Source organism: Gymnoscopelus braueri (assembly GCF_963280865.1).
Source record: "Gymnoscopelus braueri genome assembly, chromosome: 5".
Classification (NCBI taxonomy): domain Eukaryota; kingdom Metazoa; phylum Chordata; class Actinopteri; order Myctophiformes; family Myctophidae; genus Gymnoscopelus; species Gymnoscopelus braueri.
The window spans coordinates 46,159,120-46,174,119 of record NC_137606.1 but is presented as its reverse complement, the minus strand read 5'-3'; the positions used below and the strand labels follow the sequence as shown (position 1 = coordinate 46,174,119).

At 42.2% G+C, this 15,000-nt stretch overlaps 1 protein-coding gene across 1 annotated transcript; it reads left to right on the top strand.

The window, feature by feature from the left end:
• Positions 1-2,384: 2,384 nt before the first annotated feature.
• On the top strand, positions 2,385-12,844 carry LOC308085940 (high-affinity choline transporter 1-like; the record flags this gene model as incomplete). Its single annotated transcript, XM_080429255.1, has 8 exons — positions 2,385-2,568; positions 2,951-3,064; positions 3,859-4,014; positions 5,050-5,198; positions 7,211-7,345; positions 9,117-9,270; positions 11,477-11,694; positions 12,284-12,844. The coding sequence occupies 8 exons, from the start codon at positions 2,385-2,387 to the stop codon at positions 12,842-12,844; spliced, it is 1,671 nt and encodes a 556-aa protein (XP_080285381.1).
• Between the last annotated feature and the right edge of the window lie 2,156 nt (positions 12,845-15,000).

Genomic DNA, 15,000 nt, shown 5'->3' with positions numbered 1-15,000 from the left:
TATTGTTCGCATGAAAGAAATCGGCCCGGGGTGTAAGGACCTTGTAGTGTTTAATCTCTTGATCTCCACGTTTTCTTTTGGTGAGTATTTGCGCTGACTGTAGAACTTGGATCAGTTTCATTTTTGGGGTTAACTTTGTGGAGGAAGTAGGCCTACTGTTGATTATTAAAGTTGACGCTACATTGGCAGAAATTGAGGGTTTGACGTCCATTTATGGCCGGATCTAATCAATAAACAATCATTTGTGGATTTTTATCCTGTGATTATTATCTAGAACAATTGTTTGATATTTTTTCGTTTGGGTTAGACATGGTGCTGCCCACTTCTTTTACTTTTCGTTGGAATTAAGTAAGTAATTCAGAAACACCTGCTCCTCTGCACGGACGGTGTTAATGTTTGGAATAGGCCTACCTACACACATGGCGGTCATAATAATCTCAGATTGCGCATACTAATGTCCGATGATTGTGTGTCTAATGAACGCAAGTGTGTCGTTTCTGACCATCCATGTCTGCACATTAAGCATGGTCTTACTCCCAAGAAATAGACCTTCACAAAACCAGGTGCAATTGGCAAAATTATTGAATTACCTCCCTCTGCCCCGCCAACCTCCACTGGTCCGCCGATGCCATATATACTCTCGGGGAAGAGAGTGGAGGCGGCGAGGTCTTCCGAGGGAGTGAGGACCTCCACCGTGCTTGGTCCTCCCCCTGTGGCCAGCAGTTCCCGTCTGTTAGCGGCGGCCTTGGAGTGATTGAGGGAATATTTTATTGACAATTTCAAGGTACAGCAGTATGATAAAATCAAGGGGAAATCCCAATGGATTAATCGCGAAATTACACATATATGCAACAAACCTTTTTTTTCCCCGTTCTTTTGGTGGTGTCGAACCTTTTCTTGACTTGCTCCACACTTCTAGTGATGCCAGAAAAGGCCGACACCGCCGCCGCTACATCAACCCACGCCTGCCTTGCCTCGTCCCTTTTTGAAGAATGATGTGAGGACCCGAAGATCCTCACCTGCCTTGCCTTGACCTCATGCACGAGCGCTTTCACCTCATCGTCCGAAAAACGAGGAGCACGCCCAAGTGATGGTTGCACTTCCTCCTCCATTGTGGGATTGCGTGTTGTGGGTTACGCAGCCTGCTCTTAAAGGCAATGGCACCTGGCACACTGATTGGTTTGATTTGTGTAACGCCCAAACCACACCTATGCATAATGTAACGGGTAGCTCAGGTGTTTGGCGGGTCACGGGGGTGCCATAGAATACCGAATTTTGCGGGGAAACGCCTCTTGCCTAGTCCGAAATCCCTAATTAGTGGTTTGTTCAAATGTCCCTGGGAATAGGGCCCTCCGTGCCAAGTACATTCGTTAATGGCGCTGGATGGGTTGGGGGGGGGGGGGGCTAGTCTTGGGCTCTGTCGGAACCTCCTCCTCCGGGCTCGGAAAAGTGACCACCTCAACCAGAGGAATTGGAGAAGAAACCAAAAATGCACACAGAGAACAAGATATATGATTTTTTATATATTTATATATATATATTACACATGTTAGAATAGTTGCTTGTAAAGGAAAACTCAGTGGGAATGCCCCACTGAGGGACCCTAAGTTTAGCAATGCGATATGGAATCAAATGATGTAATTGTCCCCAATAAGAGCTCATGTCCAGATGGTAGGTTTGGGACTGCCCCAGCCTAGTTCAGAGTTTCCCCTTCAAAGAAAAGGGTTTTCCTCGGCTCACATGACTCAAAAAGAGAGAAATGGGACCTGATTTTTTAAACATGAAATATGTTATGCTAATGGGTAATTTCTATAAAGTATTGTTTAGATTTTAATCTTATGTTGTTGTGGGTACTAAATTCTCCTCGTACCCAAGGAGGGGTTGATGGTCCATTGTGGAACCTTGGGCCGTCAACCTTTACTTTATAGAGTGCAGTCAGAAGACAGGCCTTGATAGCCACAGCGTTGATATACTGAATGTAATAGATAAGAACTTCAGAATTCTCCAGGCGCTCAACCGAACGCTTGTTTGCATGCAGACTTAGATGTGGAGCGAATTGCCTTCGTGATATATCAGGTTGTATTGTTTTAATATCATTAATTTGCTGTTCTTTTATTCACATAATATAGAGGGAATCTCCCTTGTTTGTCAATAAAGATGCCTTGCGCATGTAAACGGTAATTTCTGTGTATGTCGTCTATAAACTGGACTTTAGGGTTTTATTGAACCAAGAGTGACAGGTCTGCCACGGCACATCAGAAGAAAGGTTAAATTTCAATTTATAAATAAATGGCAGCAACAGGTTTTCAATATTTGCTCAAGGACATTTCAATATTATAACTGCAACACATCCTGTCTGCTTGCATGTGTGTTACAGTTTCACGATGGCTCTAAACATAGCTGGGTTGGTAGCAGTGTTGGTCTTCTATGCCTTGATCCTGGCGATGGGGATCTGGGCTTCTAGGAAATCCATGAGGGAGGAGAAGAAATGTGTGGGATCCAGAAGTGAAGTCACCATGATAGGGGGACGCAACATCAACATTTATATTGGCATCTTCACAATGACAGGTGAGAAAATACAATTTGTACGACGATGCATACATCATAGATCAGGGATTCACAAACCTTTTCATGTAAAGGACCCCCAAATTAATGTGAATCACGATGTGACGCATTGAGAGCTTGTAGATCTGCTATTTTCAAAAAAAAATTATACATTTGAAAACTTTGTGAAATGGGGCATTCTGCATAATGAGTATACTTTCTACTTTTGGTACTTTAAGTACATTTTTAAACCAATACTTTTGTACTTTTACTCACATACATTTTGAATTCCGGACTTTTACTTGTAACAGAGTATTTTCTACATTACAGTATTGATACTTTTACTTAAAAAAGTTACTTTTTCCACCACTGGTAACTGTGTTAACTGCTTTATCTTCATTATAAGCCACCTGGGTTGGAGGAGGCTACATCATGGGTACAGCTGAGGCTGTCTACACTCCCTCTCGTGGTGTCATCTGGGCCCTAGGGCCCCCCTCATATGTGATGTCCTTCCTCGTCGGTAAGAGGCAGAATGTATATTATTTCCATATATATATTTATATTTAGGAAAAACACAAAACACACTCCAACATCATCTTTATTATGTCCTCAACTTCATTAAAATGGGATTTGGGTACAAAATCGATGGGAACATTTGTGAAAATAAAGGTTGGGAGTGATTCAAATATTTTTTTAGGGTACACAATTTGCTGCATTGGGATATGAGTGTGCACAAAGTACTGATATAGTACATAAATAATCCATAATGACGTGATGGTTGTTGCAAAATCCCAAGACACACTGTTTGAGAACCACTGGTCTTATCCAGTGGTTCTCTACTTTTGTAGGCCTCGAGCCCCCTAATTAATCATATTTGAACGGGGGACCCCACAGAATAATCATATTTGAACTGGGAACCCCCCAAAATAATCATATTTGAACTGCGAAACCCCCAAAATAATCATATTGGAGCTGGGGACCCCCAGGCCCCCACCCTGACAAGCACTTGGAATTGTAGGAGTTGAGGCATTACATTTAGTTTGACTCGGTTCCACAGATAAATATTGTGGAAAATAGCAGCTCTACAAGCTCACAGCTTGTAAATCGGCTATTTTCATATTATTTGACCAATTGGCCAATGTTTACCAGTTTTTTGTATAGTTTGTTGGTTACTTTTGATGCAGTAATGGGTTATTTTCTTTTAAATAAAAATTTCACTTCACTGTCCTCTGGGGACCCGCCCTATGTGGGGTCCCGACCCACAGGTTGAGAACCACTGGTCTAATCCATCACCTTCATGTTGTGTCCCAACAGGAGGCTTGCTCTTTGCTAAACAAATGAGGGCTAAGCGCTACGTGACGATGATGGATCCATTTCAGCATCACTATGGCAACGCAATCACCACAGCCCTTCTGCTTCCCAGTCTGCTCAGTGACATTCTGTGGGTGGCCTGCATCCTGGGTGCCTTGGGTCAGTCATAGCCTCGTTCCCAGCCTTATCTCTGAGGAGAAAAACCTGGGTCACGACCTAATGCAGAGAGTGTCTATAGGGGCGGGACTTCCATCGTATGTACTTCCCCCGAAACAATCTTTTTCGACCAATCACAACACTTGTTTCATTCACTGAGAACAGACTTGTAAGCCGTAACATCATTTCCTTGGGTGGTACTTCCGCCAAATTCCGGTACTTCCGTTTAGACACTCAACCGGCTAGGTCTTACCCAGCGTGGGTCAGTCATACTTTATATCACTGTTTATCAATGTCAGGTCCAGGCAAATGGACCCTTGCAGGTCTGTAACTCTGAGAGTGTACAAATGCCACACAGGATGCAGGCCTTACTTTGTCATTCCATTGCAACATCAATGTTATTTAAGTCTTGTTAGCTGTTAGCTCTGTTCACTATTGCTTATCAGCCAGTACTTACTACCGGAGTGCCCACAGGCGCTCCCATCCTTGCCATGGCTACCAAGTACATCCTGTCTAACTAGTTGGACATTTTCTGTCGGCATACCAACAGAAATGTTCAAATTGTTTCTCTTGTATGCTTAGTCACTACACAAATTGCACAGCCGTCCCAACAGAAATGACATCATGCTCAACACACAGGATACAAATATGCATTTTTCCTTTTTGTCTCAACATTCCAGAATACCTCAGAGGAACATTGTTCTGTGAGAAAGTAGTTTAACGTAGGGCTCCGAACAGGTTTCAGGAGCAAACAAAAGGATATTTTATGTAGGAGCAGAAACCAAAATGGAAACGTCATCATCTTTAATTGTTAGAAATTAGACTATTGGTTAAATAACGTTATGTTTTTCTTTCCTACAATATTTAACAAATACAAAAGTGTGCTCCGTGGAAGGCATGTGAACTTGTAAATCTGCTATCTTCGCTGAAAGTTTGCCTATTTTCGCAGGTGGTTCACCGATAGTATTATGACATGTGCAGAGTTGGGACACTAGGGTTCAATTAGCTTAGACACGTGTGTATTGTGTGTTTTCACAGGTGGGACAGTTAGTGTGATTCTTGATCTTCATTCGTCGTACGCCATCATCCTGTCTGCTGGTGTTGCCATCACCTACACACTGCTGGGAGGCTTTTACTCAGTGGCCTACACCGGTGTCATCCAGTTGTTGATCATCTTCATCAGTCTGGTGAGAACAGATGATGGAGCTGTCTTTCCTTATCACACCTATATAGTACCGGTAACTTCAGCCGGAGACAGGCAGCCATTGGGTATAACGATTATATAATATTTTTGTCAGACAGAGAGACATGGGAAGGTTTACAGTATCACAGGTATTTCACGCATCATCGGTCGTCGTCTCTCCCAATGAGAACAGAGAAAGCACTGGGTTTTAACAGCACCCGTTAACATAAACTATGACTTCATGGAAGACACATCGAGCATCCAGCCATCGGAGGTGTAATCCTGCCATTGGTGGAGAGTGATGATGAGTTGATGAAGTCAGATGAATATGATGATGGTATGATAATGATGAAGGCGATGATGGTAGATGATGAAGATAACCCGTGCCAAAGTGTCTGGGTCAACACTTTGACTTCGGCTTTTGACCGGTCACTGGTCAGTGGTCACTTCAGTGGCACTGAAAGAATGCATTGGAGAAGAACACCAAGATGTAGTGTCCTAAAAACATTCAATATTGACATAACTCGAGGAGCCGACAGATAGCCACAGAAAGCCTGTAGCAGCTTGACCTTGCAAAGATAGACAAAGGAGACTAGAGTACATGACTGGATTAGGCCAATATGACACCAATATATTAATTTGACATTTAAAGCAGTTTATGACACTAGACAAATTATAATCAACAAGATTAACTCTATCAACAGACATCATAATAATAATTGTAATAATAATAATAATAATAATAATAAGGGTAATAATAATAATAATAATAATAATAATAATAATAATAATAATAATAATAATAACTAGAAAATGTGCTCCTCGGAGCACAAGTCTCCGCCAGCAGACCTGTGCTATCGTTTTTTGTCATTTAGGGATTCTTTGTCTCTGTTTAGTGTTCTTTGTCTCTGTTTCTTAGCTTTGGCCTTCTGCGCCTTTGCTTCTTCATCAGGTTTCAGATGATGATTTACTGCTTCTTCAGTTTGCGTAATGGGAGTTAGTTTCATTGTGTGATCTCAGCTGTGATCTCTGTTTGTACTGGATAGTACTGTTCCTGTCTAAGCTATTTATATATTTATATTACATGAAACTTGACCAATGTTAGGTGTTCTCAGAGGGACACACACACGCACGGACGGGTGATTTGTACTGGAAGGTACTGTTCCAATCAAGACTGATTGATCCTGTCTTACCTCACTTCAAAAAACATAGATGCTTTTTTGAAGTGACACACCTATTTATAGGATTTTATTTCGTCATGCGTCCCTCTAGCCAATCAAAGGCATTGGTGTCAACATATTGACACGTGTCACGTGGAGCTTGACCAATGTTAGCTTGGCTAGGAGGGAGGTGAACACACAGCGGGACGAAGCGAAAACATACTCTCCGCCTCCGGCGGAGACAATAATATCTAAAATGTATATAGCGCTTTTATAAGTATCCAAAGACACTTTACATGGGGGGCATGAGAAAACAGCAAAGAAAAACAACTTTATTAGGGGAAAAAACACTAAGACAAGGCTAAGACTAAGGAATAAAATCAATAAAAACAGTGGAATGAAGAGAATGGGGGGGGGGTGCACTTAGCTGGGGAAAGCCATATTGAAGAGGTGGGTTTTGACGGTGGTTTTGAAGGTTTGGAGGGTTCTATCGCCCCAGGTACGGTACATGAATGTCATAGCTGAATGGGTAGAGAGCCTGGCTGGGAAGCAGGTCTCAGGTTCAATTCCCAGCCCTGGCAATATGTCTAGGTGTCCCTGAGCAAGATCCTTAAGTTTACTCCTAACTGCACTTATATTTAGATATTTTCTAAATTTTTCTTTAGATTTTTTTTTCATTTTTTTTTGAAAGAGTGTGGCAAGTTTTGGTACATTTTGATACATTTTGGAAAGTGGTTAAGGCAACCTCCATCCCCCATCCCCGATAGCATTGGAGGTGCACTTCTTCACTGGTGGTGAACATAATTATGTTTTTGTTGAACTATTTCCTTGTTCTGTTTTATCTTGCCTTTGCCAGTGGCTGTGTGTTCCCTTTGTAATTCTCCACCCATCATCATCTAATGTGACACTCACACCTTTACACTCATCGCCCTGGATGGGGGAGCTCAAGACGGAGGATGTTGGAAAATGGATCGATGAATTCCTCTTATTGGTTAGTTGTTGTTTCACCCCAAATCCTATTCATGTACAGTGTGCATCTGTGTTTACATATCCGCACTGTCAGGCAGAGACCTTCAATGTCCATGTTGCGAACGTTCAGGGCATACTTGCCAGCACTGGCCTATATATGGATATCCCCATAAATGGAGACTATCGACCTACGAAGTCGTCATAGAGACCCAAGACGTGTCATAGATACGGAGTCTGACATCAGTGAACCCTTCCCAGAAACTCCATATATGGAGATAACCGTCACGTCCAGGACTGACGTCCTGGTCCCATATTTGGGCATAACTGACATAGGCAGCTCCATATGAGGAGATGTCTGACACTATCTGACATCACTAAGGTGATGTCAGGGGCTACCCACAGCAGGATAAAACACGCCGGATGTCATGGTTGAAACCACTCTCCTCATCGGCACTAGACTCAGTCCTAACCCTTCCAGAGTAGCCAGCATCCATCCAAGCAGGATTAGCTCACCTGACAACAGTGTCCTCAGCGACGCTCGAAGATCATCTTAACTCTCTCTAGAGTACAAGGACGACTAGCTGGCCGTACAAACCAGCTAGGCCTCACAGCGGCTCTTGAGTCCGGTTCTAAACAACCAGCCGATTATCAGTTTTATAGTCCATATTTCATCGTTTTATGTTTTTCGTATAAATTAACGGCATATTGTATACTAAACTATTTTATACCAGTGTTGCACAAAAGTAGCAGAAACAGTCTACAAGCTGGAAGGTCTAGAACCTTCGAATGTTCGCCTCAGAATAGCTATATGGTTCATATGGTAACAAGAGTTTGTGACTAAGTAATAACTGCATTGGATCCATTTGAACGCAGGTTCCTTTTATCCATCGTCTTAAAAGTAATAGTTACAAGCTACAGCGACAAGCTTTCCACCGACAGCGGTGATAAACATGTGTGCACTGGTTCAGTTCATTTGTTTTGCGTCTGATGGTATTACTACTTGATTTGATTTGATTTGATTTGATTTGATTTGATTTGATTTGATTTGATTTGATTTGATTTGGCTTGACCCCAGTCTCTGGTGTATTAACTCAGCTGTGTGGAACCTCATGCGCATACCCTGGCGCATTCCTCGTTAGTGGCAGAAAAGATCACACCCAGTGTGAGTAAGCGGTGCCTACTCTGTTTGATGAGTGTATCCTGGTATTCAGGCGGTACTACTCTGTTTGATGAGTGTGTGCTGGTATTCAGGTGGTACTACTCTGTTTGATGTGTGGATGCTGGTATGTAGGCGGTACAACTCTATTTGATGTGTGGGCGCTGGTATTCAGGCGGCACTACTCTATTTTATGTGTGGGTGCTGATATTCAGGCGGTACTACTGTATTTGATGCGTGGGGGCTGGTATTCAGGTGGTATTACTTTATGTGATGTGTGGGCGCTGGTATTCAGGCAGTGCTATTCTATTTGATGTGTGGGCGCTGGTATTCGGGCGGTGCTACTGTATTTGATGTGTGGGCGCTGGTATTCAGGCGGTACTACTCTATTTGATGTGTGGGCGCTGGTATTCAGGCGGTACTACTCTATTTGATGTGTGGGCGCTGGTATTCAGTCGGTACTACTCTATTTGATGTGTGGCCGCTGGTATTCAGACGGTACTACTCTAATTGATGAGTGCGCTGACTGTGTTGGGCCTGTGTGTGTGTGTGTGTGTGTGTGTGTGTGTGTGTGTGTGTGTGTGTGTGTGTGTGTGTGTGTGTGTGTGTGTGTGTGTGTGTGTGTGTGTGTGTGCAGGCCTTGGGAGGACTGTGCTACCAGGCATTCTATCAGAGGGTCCTTTCTGCTGAATCACCTGCTCAGGCCCGATTCACGTGTTTTGCAGCAATGATCATCTGCTTCATCATGGGGATTCCCTCAGTCATCATAGGAGCAGTGGCTGTTTCTGCAGGTACTTTACAAACACTGAACTTGCACACACTGTTAAAGCTGCAATCCGTAACCTTTGTCCTACCCAGGATTCGAACTCTGATCTCCTGCATGAGATCGAATTTCTACCGCTGAGCTAAAACAGAGCGCCTGCTTGGCCAGGGGAGAATATTGCCCTTATGAGCTTCAGGCAATACCACTTGTCAACCTAGCGTGGAATCCAAACTGATTCACTCCGTTCGGCGGATTAGTTTTTTCTCACTTCGCTTCCCAGGCCATGGTACTATTTGACTCGTATTTCCAAACGTCACCAATTACACAGGCAAGTCAAGAAGTGACTCGAATTTTACATTGCGCCTGGGTGCCCGTCCTGCCCCTTGAAAATAGGTTCAGTACCAGACTGAGAAGCAAAGTGAGAGGAAAAAACCTGCCGAACAGAGCAAATCAGTCTGGATCCCAGGCTATTGTCATCCAGTAGGGGTCCAACCTGACACCTGGGTCTAAATTCAATGGAAGAGTATAGGCCAACAGTGTCAAACTGGTGAAACGGCCCGTAGAGAGTTCCAATGCGGCCCAGACATGATTTTCAACAATATCTGGCTATATACAGTATGAATCTGGACTCATTCTACCTAGACCGCAATATCCAAACTAATAGGTGACACATAATAGACATTAAATTATTAATTATTATGAAATTATGAAAATAACTGCAGATTCAGAAACTGGTCCCTGACATTGACAAGTTGGTTAAAGCAAAGAGATGTCAGGTGTCTGGAAGCAGAAAGTGCTTTAGATGAAATCTCATACTGGCTACATGTAAATTTGCCATTTGGGATATTTTTGAAAAAAATATAATGAAAAAGGTTGTAGGCAGTTTTAAAGTGTTTTTTTTAAAAAGCACTAATCATATTATTGTGATTCATTGATATTTTCTGAATATTCCATTATTGTTCATCATGTCAATAAAAAAGACTGAGTTTGATTGTTGGAAGGACTCAGGCCTACATAAAAAAGGTTGTGGACCCATTTACAAATTTGTAGTTATAGCCAGAGACAGTATTTGAAATTGAATTATTATATTTTCAAATGGTTTATTGAGGCCTTTTCTTATACAATATTTCTCATAGCCTACAACTATCTAACCTGACGCTTCCAGATCCAAGAAGCTTACGTCACACATTTGTTTCTCAGCTTATTGAGAAACGTAGTTACTCAATACCGCCCCCATCTGGCAGAGTCAGGTTAACAACTATCTGCAATACAAATAATTAAAGTCAATCATTTATGTAGCTATTCTTAATAATGAACACAATCTATAAAGTGATATAGGCCACTAATACCAGTGACTGAGACAACAGGCTGAAAAACAAAGCCAAGTGACAACTATGTGAGTGAACGCACGTGGCATCACGGCCCTCGTCGCGGCCCTCATCAAGTCACCTTTTGCCCAATTTTTGCCCCAAAATGAGTTGACACCCCTGGTATAGGCAGACCTCCTCCAACCACTGTAGATGTACTAGTTATATAGTATTAACATACTTTACAATACAAATTGGTTCAAATAATGTTTACAAGTTTGAGATTGCAGCTTTAAACTCACACTCTGTAGGATTTTGGATATAATTTTTCAATGGCATATTTTCACAATAACTATTCCACATAAATGTGTTGTGTCCACCACTAATCTAAATACTGTCTTTATTTGCGAGTGTCTATTCCCACTACACTGAGCTTTTGTCCTCGTGAGATGGAAAAGTCTGGGAATTATGTTACATTCCCACTAAATAGCCTATTCTTAATTTAGTGCTTGCACAGGAAATGATGCATGCACGTGCAGGAAGGCAGTAAGACACAACAAATGCAGCAACACGCCTAAACAAACCCATATGGTGTGAATTTTATCTTTAGGAGCTATCTATCTATATAAATCAAACTGAGAATTTTATTCCAAACAAAATCCTGCATTAGCGAGAAAGAAGATTAGATCAAAAGTATACAGCTAATACAAGCATGCTAGCTGTGGCCACTAACTGGAATGCAACACTGGGATTTGTACTAAATTAAATCACATTAAAACTTGAGAAGATTCTGTTCCTAATTGTTGCCATCTTGCTGATCAATGAAGAAATATTTGTCATTGGGCTGCCCTCTGCTGGTCCACTGACAAGAAAAACAAGTTTAAGTTCACCTCCTCATCACTTTGGATGTCCGGCTACCCCTTTCAGACTGGAACCAGACAGAGTATGGTCTTCCAGCTCCATTTGAGCGAGGGGAGGCAGGGAATGTGCTTCCACTGGTCCTGCACAACCTCGCCCCGTCCTGGGTGGGGGTGGTGGGCATTGGGGCATTGGCTGCAGCCGTCATGTCCTCCGTAGACTCTGCCATGCTTTCTTCTGCATCCATGTTCACTCAGAATATCTACAAAAGCTACCTCAGGAAACAGGTTGGAAACTTTGCTTTATTTGTAGTACTATAACCATATGTAACTAGTGTCTCTGTGTGTGTGCCTGCTTGTGTTTATGTGTCTTCATGTATATAGCAGACTATATCACTTTGCATCCTGCGAAGACATGCTAAACCGTTATTGTGATAAGCACAGAGGACCTGTAGGGCTTTCAGCTATGCAAAAGAGGTTTTTATGTGATAGCAGATGGGTGGTCTATTAAGGCTGCAAACCATGTGCAAAGTTTCACGGAAATCGCATGCTGCGTTCATGATTTTAGGCATTTTGTTCAAAACAAACCAATCCTGCAAACTTTGGAAGCCAATCTTAGCTAATCAGGATGGAATATGGAAAATTTCACTAGCCCCCGGGGCTAAAAAAATGCCGGCCCAGAGGCCCGTGCGGGGGTTAATCCGTCCCTGCGCCATACGACGGGGTATAAATTTGATATTCGGCACAAGAAGGAGATCAGACGGCCAACACTGATCTGCATCGTCATTAAGACACAGTCATAAAGCATAAGCTTAGATTTAATATTGCATCTATGTCGTCATTTTTTAATAACAAGTCTTTTCCACTGTGTCTCAAGGCATCAGAGAGGGAGTGTGCCTGGGTGATCCGCCTAAGTGTGCTGCTGGTGGGCTTGGCTGGCACCGGTCTGGCCTTCACTGGAGAAGGCGTCATGGCTTTCTGGCTGATGAGTTCAGACCTGCTGTACTGCATAATCTTCCCGCAGATCATCTGTGTCGTGCATTGTCCCTTCGCTAACGGATACGGTGCGGCCACCGGCTACTTCCTGGGGACTTTTCTGAGACTTCTGAGCGGGGAGCCTCTACTCCACATTCCCCCTGTCCTGATGTTTCCCGGTTGGAGGGAGGATGAGTTAACAGGGGACATCCACCAGTATTTTCCCTTCAGGTCTTTGATAACGTTGCTAACCATGCTCATCATTCCCTCAGCCTCCTTGCTGGCACGTCTGGTGTTCACCCGCCACATGCTGCCTCCTTCCTGGGACGTCCTTGGGGTCTTGATGGAGGCTGGGAAGGCTGTGAAGGATGTAAATGGAGTGGGGAGAGCAGAAGTAATCATACCTGCTGCTACTGAGACTACTGAGAATTTGCTGGCTACCTCCTCCACCTCCAGCTGCTAGGAGGATGGTAGAGCCCAACCGATGATACATAGGTTTTATGCCAATTATCACGATTTTGGAGAATACTAGACCGATGTGACCAATGTTTTGTAAGAAAGAAAAAAAGGGCAAAAAAAAAGTTCTACTAATTATACAATGAACAAGCAATAATAAATATAAAATACTGTATACACATAAACTGAACTTCATTTTATTCAATCGCTTACACCCTATTCATTCATTTAAAAAAAAAGATCTACTACTTTTGAAAATGTTTGAAAATTGGTTAAAAGTGGTGAAAAATCTGTGTCTGCAAAAAAGTCAAATGATGGCCGCTATACCACCCAAATAGATTTATATCGGTCAGGCTCTAGAGAAGCTAAAGACCCTGATGCTAGATAGGAGAGTGTGTAGGGCAACGATTCAGGAGTCCTGAGCTGGTGTTGGCTAGCACAGTCTCACTCCGAAGAAGGCACATATTGCCTTTTGGTCAGAACCCCAGGAAGGCACTATGTGTCGTCCAAGTCCGCCCTCGACGATAATATGCGCCTTCCAGGGCACCCATAGACATTAATAGAATTCCTCAAAAGGCAGCCTGCGCCTTCTTAGACGTTCCATTGATAATACATTGGACTGACACACAACGTGAGCTAAGAGACTTGGTTGAAATGCACCAGAGCACACACCACCCACAAAAACCTGACAATATTCTGAGCATTTCCATATTATTTTGGTATTTTTTCGATGAGTATTTGTTGAGAACGGGACATTGTTTGACGTTTCCAATGACGTCATGTCAGATTACTTCCGCAGTGTCCGTCACGGGCGTCATGGCTGAACTTCAGCCTTTTTTTTTGCACTTTTTCCATTACACTCGGTACATCTACATTAACGTTCAGATCTCAAATATAAAGTAATTACCTAATGGCCACGGATGTTACAATTCTGTACGGGTACTCAAAAATACCCGTATCTTTTGTATTGTTCAATAAAAAGAATTTTAATCCGATTGGTGACCATTTTCTCCATGCTTTTTACTACGTGACCCTATTGGTTGGGAGGTGTATTGCACTCTGATACATTGAAACTCTGTGAGAAAATGGCAGCCAATCGGATTAAAATGCTTTTTATTGAACAACACGGAATATACGGGTATTTTTGAGGCACCGTATATAATTGTAACGTCCGTGGCCATGGGCTAAGCACTTTATAATTGAAATCTAAACGTTTATGTAGATGTACGGGCCGTAAATGGAAAAAGTGCAAACATCAGGTTGAAGTTTCGTCAGGGCTACTTTGAAACCGAACTTTCTTCCCACCATATAAATGCTGCTACTATCTATCTATCTATCTATCTATCTATCTATCTATCTATCTATCTATCTATCTATCTATCTATGTGTTTAACACAGGGGTTTTCTGTTCAAGGCCAGGCAATCACCTTTTTGAATGTTGTTGATGCTGTTAATATATCCCGAATCAAATAATAATAATAATAATAATAATAATAATAATAATAATAATAATAATAATAATAATAATAATAATAATAATAATAATAATAATAATAATAATAATGAATAATAAATAATTGTACTTAGATCATTTAGAATGTTAAATGCAGGGGTTTTCTGTTGAGGACCAGGCCGGCACAACCTTGAAATAGCCTAGTTACCATACATATTAAACGTATTTCTAATTAAAATATATATTATCTAACTCTTAACCGCTAATTCCTGCTGGATACTAGAATACGCCTACTACATCCGGATTGTGATGTAGACAGTTTCCGTATCCGCTAGACCGGATACCGACCACTTCTACACTGCACACTGCACAGCTGTTGTTGTATGTAACTTCTTCTCAGGGTAAGTGAAGTCTGTTCTATGTGTATGCATTTATAAGATATAAATCGTTAAATATACACCACAAAATGATAGAACCAGGCCATGGCGTCATTGTTCACATGTTAGTATATAGCAAGTTGTTTGATCTGGACAAGTTAAAGAAGACTATAAGTTTGGTTGGACCTTGCTAAGCTAACCAGCTAGGCCAAAACAACGCACCGCACTACGATGCACCAGTAAATACCGTACTTCTCCTGTACAAATGCAACATATAAGGTGCTTACCCGGTTGCCCCAAATGTTAACTAGCAGTCCGGAGTCTTTGTGCAAT